The sequence below is a fragment of the Apium graveolens genome, chromosome 10, assembly GCF_009905375.1.
Source record: "Apium graveolens cultivar Ventura chromosome 10, ASM990537v1, whole genome shotgun sequence".
In the NCBI taxonomy this organism is placed as follows: domain Eukaryota; kingdom Viridiplantae; phylum Streptophyta; class Magnoliopsida; order Apiales; family Apiaceae; genus Apium; species Apium graveolens.
Genome location: NC_133656.1, coordinates 18,784,672 through 18,795,590, shown reverse-complemented (window position 1 = coordinate 18,795,590; position 10,919 = coordinate 18,784,672). Strand labels below are relative to the sequence as shown.

Below are 10,919 nucleotides of genomic sequence, written 5' to 3'. Positions count from 1 at the left end.
CAAATAGTACTAACAAAATAAGGTTTTGGTAACAATAACTACTGCCAAAATAACAATATGGATAAGTGTATTGTCCAGCCAAAGATTGTCATCCATACTAAAAATAAAACATAAGTTGGTTGAAACAACCATGTTAAACTTTCTTCTTCCCCATCAGCTTCTGCATATTAAACCTAGTTGCTTCCAAGTTTTTGAGAGATGTAAACTTTTGTCCCTCAACTGGATCAACACCATTCCAATTTGGTCCCTTCTTCTGACTGGGTGGCTTGAAAGGCCGGATTATACCACCATGAGTTGAAGTAGCAGCAACAACAACATTGGACCTCAAAGCTTTCTTCAGTGGACTTTTGTTGACCTTTGATGGTTGGTTATTCTCTTTCACTTCTGATTTGGTCTTTGTCCCAAGTTGGTTATCAGATTTTCCCTTTTTTGCAAATGGTTTAGTATTACATTTCTGCATCAAGGTAATCCTTATAATTGTCACATAATTTTCATTATAATACTCCATTATAATAGTAGTGATAGACTGTGATTTACCTTCACTGAGCAAGTTCTTTTATTATGTCCTACTTGATTGCAGTTGGTGCAAGTCCTTGGTTTAGAAGTTTCTTCAGGTGGTATAGCTCCTTCTTCTTGCTGTCTCTTTTCTTGGTCAATTCTCTACACATGAATGAAGTGACAAATGTAGCAGTAAAGGTGGTTAATTTTCATTAACAGAAACAAGGAGATAAATGTAGAAGAAATGGAAAATTTTACCTTTATCTGGCATGTCCTAGTGTTGTGTCCTCATGCTCCACACCAAGTGCATTGAACTGAAGTACCAGTCCTCTTTAACATAGTTGGATCATTTATTCTTGTTTGGATAATGTCATTAGTTTTGTCCCTTTTTTCTTAGGCCTTCCTGGAGCAATTCTTGGCAGTGGAGGTAATATAGGTGTCTCATTTGTTTCCTCCCAGAATTCTTCTCCATTTAAAGGTTCAAGTATATGACTGTACACTCTCAAATACCACTCTTTCTTGTGGCACTCATGCATGTAATCTAAGGGACTTTATTTTTGGAAAAAAATACAAGCACATGCATGAAAACAAGGAATACCTGTCAATTGTCATTTCCTATAGGCACAAGTACGGTTTTGTAGGTCACAGACTATTTGATGGCCTCCTTCAGTCATAGTTACTAGATATTTACTCCCACCATTCCAAGATGGTCTTGCCCTAGCAGCCATTTCCATTGACCTACAAATTTTACAAATATTAAGATACCTAGCAGAAAAATAGCAGTCAAAGTATGGAATGAAAAGTGTTGAAATTACCTCTGTAGCTTTTTAAGAGGTTTATTGCAGAAAACTGTATCTTTCTGCTCCATTCTGGTGAGCCTTTTACATATTCTTTCCATGCAAGTAATTTGAATTGACTTCATCATTGTCACTATGCTCATATCTCTGAACTTGTTAATAGCATGGTTGAACACCTCACAATTATTATTGAAAAACATGTCACTTTTGCATACTTCTCTGAAGGCTGACCTGGTCCATTGGGACTTTGGCTTAGCAGCCAACCATTCATATGCCCTTGGTGCAAGCTGATATTATAGTCACAGTTGATGTCAAGAACATAAAATGATTTACATAATTGATATACATTGTGAATTAAATGTAGAAGTCTTACCTTTTTTAGTGCACCCATATTCATGTTGTGGTGATAATCTGTAGTGGATTTAGCTGCACTCCATAATAACCTTCTCACACCAATACCCTTGTGCTCCTTCCATAAATTCTTGTACTGGTGCATCACACAGAAGCGATGCTCAGCTGCAGATACTTGGGATTCAAGTGCATTGACAAGGCCTTTCTGCCTATCTGAAATGAAGGTATAAGATCCTTCATTCTCCATTCTTAAATCATCTTTCAGCAGCCTAATAAACCATTCCCAAGAGTCATTGTTTTCAGCCTCCACTTGTGCCCAAGCAAGGGGATACATCCCATCATTGGGATCAGTTGCAACTGCTGTTAGTAGTATATCATCAAGGGGACCTTTTAGATGGCATCCATCTAAACCTATCAAGGGCCTGCAACCATCAAGAAATCCTTCTTTCAAGGGGCCAAGGCATACATAAAACCTCTTGAACCTCATATCAGTCACTCCTGGTTCAGCTTGCTCAGACATTATTTTCACAGTTGAGGTAGGCATCTGTTTCTTTATCTCATTAGCATATGCAAACACCTTAGCATACTCCATTTCATGCTTTCCAAGAATGTTGTCTTTTGCTTTTTTCAATGCTCTGTAAATCATAGCTAAGGAGATTTTACACTTTAAGTCATTGACAACTCTAGAATGAAATGCTTGTGTTGGCCATGTGGGGTTCATTCTGATTTCATCCTCATACTCAGCAGTTATCCATGTAGAATTAACACACTTTTGTTCCCATGTTGGATTGCAGGTGTGTTGACCAAGAAATGTTTTGATTTGAATGGACTCTAACCTTTGTTGTTTTATCCCATAGCATTTCCATTCACAACCCCCACTGCAAATCCATTTTATTTTGTTTGCCAAATTCTTCTTCAGTCTTATAGGCCTTTGTTGAACAATAGCATGCTTTCGAACTGCTGCTCTGAAAATGGTGCCACTACTAAATAACATTCCAAGTTCAAACTGAGGATTACCCATATCTGTCATTTCATTGAATTCTGGAAACTGGAACTCCTATTCATCACAGCTAGATATGGCCATTCTTTCATCAGAACTATTGTAGTTGCCCTCTGAACTAGAATCATCAGCTACCTTTTCAAACTTGGAATCATCAGCTACCTCTACCTCTTGAATTGGATCACCTACAATTGGATCACCTTGCACATCTTCTTCAAGTGGATCACCCTGCTCACCCTGCTCATCTTGTCTTACTTCTTTACAAATACCCTTAACTCTCTTCCTCGCCTTAGCTTTCTTAGCATGTGCTTGCGTCTTTCCTTTATCAGGTACAACTTCTTCTTGACTAGGCTGACTAAAATCAGGACCACTATCTTCCAAGATTACTGGGGTTTCTTCAGTATTTTTAAATAAGCCCTAATAAATGATGAACAGAATAAGGTCAGAAAAAAAAACAATCTTATCAGAAAAAGCTTAAACTTTCAAACACAAATACTTACCCTCAACATTGAATATCTTCCTTTTCTTCTGGTCCTGTAAGGAGGGTTTGGAGGAGGAATTCTTTTCTTCTTCTTTGGTAGTATGTCTACCTCACTATCACTGGAATCAACTTTTGAACTATCCCCTTCAAAACTAAGCTTATCATCCTCTTTGCCTTCCTCTCCATTTTCACAGTCCTCAACCCTATCCTTCTCTCTATTTTCACATTCCTCCCTAATATCCTCAATTCTCTCTACTCTGTCATCCTCTTCCAACTGAGTGAATGAGAAATCATACAAATCTCCCCCAAAATCAATAACTGAATCAATGGTGTACAAATCCAAACATCTACTATAGCAAATAAAATCACTTAGTGCTTCCATATCTACAGTTGTAACAACTGGAAGCAATCCTTTCAGTAATTCACTGTCTGGCAAGCAAAACCACACACAGTATTCACCTATGACTAGGCCTAGCTCTGTCATCATGGACTCCAAGTCATATAAATTAAAATCCTTTTCTGAACACATGTCAAAATAACTCATTTCACCACCAATGTACGCATTCGGACCATCGTCAAATTCTCCACCATGGTGCACTTTAATTGAAAAATACTTTGGAAAAGCTGTAAAATTTAAATATACATATCCTTCAATAAACTTACAGATCAAACAATTTTTAAAATACGACAAACAAACAGAGTATCAAATATTTGTTTATTGACTAAAATATCAATATATTCCTAATGGAGACACAAACGGGACCATAAAGTACTTCCACACATTGTATATTGATAAGTGGCATTTTATACCACTTAGAACGTCTTAAAATGGCTTAAATTGGTGTCTTGAAATCAAGTATTTTGTGTATTTGATGCGTTTTTCTAGTGTTTATGCATTTCAGGGTATTAGTTGCATTTCGGAGAAGGAATCATCAAGAATAAGCCTTGGCATGTGTTCACCATTGCGAGAGGAAAAGAACGGGCAGATTACGGCAAAGAAACGGAGCAAACCTGGAATTTTTCCAGTAGGGTCCTGCGCGCCCGCGCAGCAATACTGAGCGGCCGCGCAGCAGCCTTGCGCGCCCGCGCAGAAATGCTGAGCGGTCGCGCAGGGTCGGGGAAAAGGATAAATTATTTTAGACTTCTACTTCTGTTTGGCTTCCAACTTCTATGTAATCTGAGTTTTATGGGACTATTATATAAGTAGATTTGAGACGTTTTCATAGAGAATATGAAGGAGATTATGTTTTAGATTGTGTTTGGCACAAGAAGTGAAGGAGATAAGGAAGAAGACCGATTTAGTACACTGCAGCGAAGAGGAAGCATATTTTCTTGTGATTCTTGTTTCGTTGTAACGTTGGATGCTAGTTTTCTTGCTTTGACTTATTTACTCTTGTGACGTATTCTGTTTTAATATAATTAGTTTAGTTATTATTTTCTTGTGTTGTTTATCATGATTTCATATGAACCCATGATGGCGATAAGTTCTATTATGGGCTAATCGTGATCATGGGGTTGCAACGGATTTATTATGGAATTCTTTAGTTAATTGTTTAATACTTTAGTGTGTGATGATTGCATGATATCTAGTATTGGTTGTGCGTATTCGTCTTATGTGCGTCGCGAACATATAAGATAGGGTGTTAATCTCTTGTGAAGCGACGGTGGATCTTGAGATTTAGAACTTGCCATGCTAGCATAGGTTCATGTACGTTGTGCATAATTAGTGGGTAACTCTAACAGTTTTATTTGCCCTATGTAATCAAAAGGAATAACTTGTGCTTAAATCGTTGTGTTGTCAATTTCTGTAGACATATAGGAACTCAACATAATTGATGACTATTCAACTTCTATCTTAATTGTGGATGTTTGGTAGAATGGTATTAGTACAATGAAAGTTGGCTTTTATCAGTTTCGTGTTATTCGATTAATGTCATCACTGTCACATGCTAAAGGTAATAACAATGGCTATAGAAGGAAGTAATAATGAAGTTATGATCTCATGAGTGTTTTATTATTAATAAATTGAAGTGTTAGTTAAGTGGTTAATTAAGTAGTTAATTATAGTTAATATTTAATCAACAATTTTAAGTGTTATTATCTTAACATTGAGAAGTAATCATACATTGGTGAGTGAGTTTAATTAGACAATAACTTAGTCTGAGTCTCTGAGGGAACGAACTAGAAAGTATTCTATATTACTTGCGAACGCGTATACTTGCGTGAATATTAGTGCGTGATTTCGCCCTAACAAGTTTTTGGCGCCGCTGCCGGGGACTCGGTGTATTTGTTTAGTTTATGTACTTACCATCATTGGTCATTAGGACTCAGTGATTAGGACGTAGTAGTTAATTACTCTTTTCGGTTGTGTTTCAGGTACCTTAGCAAGCGTTTATGCAAACTCGTTCTCGTGCTCGCAAGAGGACCTTAGATACAGCTGAGGAGAAAGACGAAGTTCTTGATACTCCGGAGAAGTTAGATTTTGAGGATTCGGATTCAGGAACTGAGCAGAAAGAACCAGTAAACATGGGAGATCATATTGTTCAAGCTGATCCAGCTCTTATGGATTTTTCTCGGCCTAAAATTGATGACATTCAGTCAAGCATCCTTCATCCGGCTATTCAAGCTAACACCTTTGAAATCAAGCCGGGCACTATTCAGATGGTGCAGAATTCTGTTTCTTTTGGAGGAGCGGCAACTGAAGACCCCAACATGCACATAAGGAATTTTGTCGAGATCTGCAGCACTTTTAAGTATAATGGCGTGACTGATGAGGCTATCAAGTTGAGGCGTTTCCCATTCTCACTGAGGGATAAAGCTAAAGACTGGTTACATTCTGAACCAGCTGGGTCAATCACTACGTGGCAAGATCTTGCGCAAAAGTTTCTGGTGAAGTTTTATCCAATGGCAAAGACTGCTGCTATGAGGAGTGCTCTTACTCAGTTTGCGCAGCAACCTACAGAATCTATGTGCGAGGCTTGGGAACGCTACAAGGAAATGTTGAGAAAATGTCCACATCATGGAATGCCGGATTGGATGGTAATCACTGGTTTTTATAATGGTTTGGGGGCCCAATCTCGGCCCATGCTCGATGCAGCAGCTGGAGGCGCCTTATGGGCTAAAAGCTATACTGAGGCGTATAATCTTATCGAGACGATGGCTGCAAATGAGCATCAAAACCCAACTCAGAGGATGACGTCAGGCAAGGTAGCAGGTATTCTGAAAGTTGATGCAGCCACCGCTATTGCAGCCCAGCTCCAAGCGCTATCAATGAAGGTTGATTCTTTGGCTATGTATGGAGTTAATCAAATAGCTATGGTTTGTGAGCTTTGTGCAGGTTCTCATGCTACGGATCAGTGTTCTCTTGTCAACGAATTTGTTCAGTATGTGAATAATTATCAGCGACAACAGCAGCCTGTGCCAGCAACCTATCATCCTAACAACAGAAATCATCCAAATTTCAGCTGGGGAAATAATCAGAATGCTATTCAGCCACCATATCAGCAAGGAGTGAGTAAACAGTTTAACCCACCTGGATTCCAGCAACCACAGCAGTATGCTACAAGGCAATCATATCCTCAACAGGGAAGTGCAGCTGCACCTACTAGTGCTGATTTTGAGGAACTTAAGCTGTTGTGCAAGAGTCAGGCGGTTTCTATCAAGACCTTGGAAAATCAAATCGGTCAATTAGCCAATGCAGTGCTCAATCGTCAACCTGGCACTCTTCCCAGTGACACGGAAGTACCAGGCAGGAAGGAAGCTAAAGAGCAAGTCAAGGCTATTACCTTAAGGTCTGGAAAAGTAGCTGATGCTGAAAAGGCAAAAGAGGTCGAAGCTGAAGTTAGAGATGAAGAATCTAAGCAAAAGGAGAAAGTGGCGGAACCAAAGAAGACTACTGTTGAACACACTCTGCCTGAGGCTAATACAGGGGAGAAACAGCTCTATCCTCCACCACCTTTTCCTAAGAGATTGCACCAACAAAAGCTGGATAGACAGTTCGGGAAGTTTCTGGAGGTGTTCAAGAAACTTCACATCAATATACCTTTCGCTGAGGCTCTGGAACAAATGCCTAGTTATGCGAAGTTTATGAAGACTATTCTTTCAAGGAAGGTGAAACTGGATGACCTTGAAACTGTTGCTCTCACGGAAGAATGCAGCGCTGTTCTGCAGCAAAAGTTACCACCAAAACTGAAACATCCAGGAAGCTTCACCATTCCTTGCACCATTGGCAATCTAACTTTTGACAAGTGCCTTTGTGATTTGGGAGCAAGCATTAATCTGATGCCGTTGTCGATCTTTAAAAAGCTGGATCTGCCTGATCCAAAACCCACATACATGTCACTATAATTGGCGGACCGTTCCATTACTTACCCAAGGGGCATAGTTGAGGATGTGCTCGTCAAGGTGGATAAGCTCTTCTTTCCTGCTGATTTTGTTATTCTGGATTTTGAGGAAGATAAGAAGATTCCCATAATCTTGGGGAGGCCTTTCTTGGCTACTGGCCATACCTTGATAGATGTGCAAAAAGGGGAACTTACTATGCGGGTCCAAGATCAGGATGTGACCTTCAACGTATTCAAGGCAATGAAATTCCCTACAGAAGATGAGGAGTGTTTAAAAGTGGATGTGATTGATTCCGCAGTTACTTCGGAACTCGATCACATGCTAATGTCTGATGCATTGGAAAAGGCCTTAGTGGGGGATTTTGACAGCGATGATGAAGATAGCAACGAGCAATTACAATATCTGAACGCTTCTCTATGGAAGCGAAAGCTCGACATACCATTTGAATCTCTTGGTACTTCTGACCTTAAGAATGCTGAAGGGAAGCTCAAACCATCAATAGAGGAAGCACCTACCTTGGAGCTCAAACCATTACCTGAACACTTGAGGTATGCTTTTTTAGGTGATTCATCTACGTTACCTGTTATTATTTCAGCTGACCTTTCAGGTAGTGAGGAAGACAAGCTCTTAAGGATTTTGAGAGAATTCAAATCGGCTATAGGATGGACCATAGCAGACATCAAGGGGATAAGTCCTTCATATTGTATGCATAAAATTCTGTTAGAGGAAGGTAGTAAGCCAACTGTGGAACAGCAGCGAAGACTGAACCCGATCATGAAGGAGGTGGTGAAGAAAGAAATTCTGAAATGGCTAGATGCAGGCATCATTTATCCTATTTCTGACAGCTCGTGGGTGAGCCCCGTGCAATGTGTACCTAAGAAAGGAGGTATCACTGTGGTCGCAAATGAAAAGAATGAGCTCATCCCTACTCGAACAGTTACAGGATGGAGAGTATGCATGGATTATAGAAAATTGAATAAAGCCACAAGGAAGGATCACTTCCCTCTCCCATTCATTGATCAAATGCTTGACAGATTGGCGGGACATGAGTATTTTTATCTTCTGGATAGTTATTCCGGGTATAATCAGATTTGTATTGCACCAGAGGATCAGGAAAAGACTACCTTCACTTGTCTATTTGGCACATTTGCTTTTCGTAGAGTTTCGTTTGGGTTATGTGGCGCCCCGGCCACCTTTCAGAGATGTATGATGGCTATATTCTCTGACATGATTGGAAATAACGTCGAAGTGTTCATGGATGACTTCTCCGTCTTTGGACACTCATATGATGAATGTTTGAATAATCTGCGCGCCGTACTCAAAAGATGCGTGGAAACTAATTTGGTGCTTAATTAGGAGAAATGTCATTTTATGGTGCGTGAAGGCATTATCCTTGGGCAGAAGGTCTCTAGCAAAGGTCTGGAGGTGGACAAGGCCAAGGTGGGAGTCATTGAAAATCTTCCCCCACCTAATTCGGTGAAAGGAATCCGTAGTTTTCTCGGTCATGCGGGTTTTTATCGGCGATTCATCAAGGACTTTTCAAAGATATCTAAGCCGTTGTGCAATTTACTTGAGAAAGATGTGCCTTTCAAATTTGATGATGAATGTTTGGCAGCATTCGAGACTCTCAAAGAGAGTTTGATCACGGCACCAGTTATTACAGCACCAGATTGGACAGAACCGTTTGAGATGATGTGTGATGCGAGTGACTATGCGGTAGGTGCAGTTCTGGGAAAGCGCAAGAAAAATCTCTTCCATGTGGTCTACTATGCAAGTAAGACTTTAAATGGGGCCCAATTGAACTACACCACTACTGAGAAGGAGCTTTTGGCTATAGTCTTTGGCTTTGAGAAATTTCGATCTTATCTGCTTGGTACGAAAGTAACAGTATTCACTGATCATGCAGCTATTCGCTATCTGGTTTCTAAGAAGGATTCGAAGCCGAGACTCATTCGTTGGGTGCTTTTACTTCAAGAATTTGAGTTAGAGATCAAAGATAGAAAAGGTACCGAGAATCAAGTAGCTGACCATCTCTCTAGGTTGGAGAATCCCGATTCTACTTCACAAGATAGGACGTTAATCAATGAATCTTTTCCGGATGAGCAGTTGTTTGCAATTCAGGAGGAAGAACCATGATTTGCAGATATTGTAAACTATCTTGTCAGCAATATAATGCCGCTTAATTTGACATCCGCTCAAAAGAAGAAGTTTCTGCATGAGGTGAAGTGGTATATGTGGGATGAACCATATTTGTTTAGACAGGGAGCTGATCAGATCATCAGGAGATGTATCCCGTTCTGTGAGACGGAGGGGATATTACGAGACTGCCATTCCATGGTTTATGGTGGACACTATGGAGGTGAGAAGACGGCAGCTCGTATTCTGCAAGCAGGTTTTTTCTGGCCTACTTTGTTCAAGGATGCTCATCAGTTTGTTTTAAGGTGTGATCGTTGCCAAAGAGTGGGAAATTTGTCAAGGAAGGATGAGATGCCATTAAATGTGATGCTTGAAGTCGAGGTCTTTGATGTATGGGGAATCGATTTCATGGGGCCTTTTATCTCGTCTTGCAATAATCAGTACATCTTGCTGGCAGTCGATTATGTCTCAAAATGGGTCGAAGTTAAAGCTTTACCGACAAATGATGCAAAGGTAGTACTAAATTTTCTTCATAAGCAAATTTTCACAAGGTTTGGAACGTCTCGGGTAATCATAAGTGATGAAGGATCGCATTTTTGCAACCGTAAGTTCACTTCTATGATGCAGCGTTATAATGTGAATCATCGAGTAGCTACTGCCTATCATCCGCAAACAAATGGTCAAGCGGAAGTGTCTAACAGAGAGATAAAGCGCATTCTAGAGAAGGTTGTTTGTCCGTCAAGGAAGGATTGGTCTTTAAAGCTCGATGAAGCTGTTTGGGCTTACAGAACAGCATACAAAACTCCACTTGGGATGTCACCGTTTCAGTTGGTGTACGGTAAGGGATGTCATCTACCGGCGGAGCTTGAGCATAAGGCCTACTGGGCATTGAAGAAATTGAACCTGGATTTAGATGCAGCTGGTAAGAAAAGAATGCTTCAGCTTAATGAACTTGATGAATTTCGACTGCAAGCGTACGAGAATAACAAAATGTATAAGGAAAAGGTGAAGAGGTGGCACGATAGGAAGCTACATCCTAAGTTATTTGTGCCAGGACAACAAGTTCTGTTATTCAACTCTCGGCTCCGACTTTTTCCTGGGAAGTTGAAATCAAGGTGGTCTGGACCTTTTATTGTCAAAACTGTGTTTCCACATGGAGCGGTGGAAATTTTTGAGAATGATTCGGACCAAGCATTCAAGGTTAACGGTCAGCGGTTGAAGCACTACTATGGGGACATGGCAAACCGAGAGGTGGTTAGTGCCATTTTGTTGACTACTTGAGAAAGGTACGGAACGTCAAGCTAATGACGAA

The 10,919-nt window shown here is 40.2% G+C and overlaps 1 protein-coding gene and 1 non-coding gene across 2 annotated transcripts; both read right to left on the bottom strand.

Annotated features, from left to right (window-relative positions):
- Positions 1 to 848: 848 nt before the first annotated feature.
- Positions 849 to 2,676, bottom strand: LOC141690432 (uncharacterized). The gene is made up of 4 exons (XM_074495237.1): positions 1,669 to 2,676; positions 1,314 to 1,582; positions 1,130 to 1,236; positions 849 to 1,039 (listed from the first exon to the last, which is right to left on the bottom strand). Exons 1-4 carry the CDS (start codon positions 2,674 to 2,676, stop codon positions 849 to 851), a joined length of 1,575 nt encoding a protein of 524 aa, XP_074351338.1.
- A 3,370-nt stretch (positions 2,677 to 6,046) lies between these two features.
- On the bottom strand, positions 6,047 to 6,153 carry LOC141694118 (small nucleolar RNA R71). Its single transcript, XR_012563446.1, has one exon. It is a non-coding gene; the product is annotated as a small nucleolar RNA R71 (small nucleolar RNA).
- Positions 6,154 to 10,919: the final 4,766 nt, after the last annotated feature.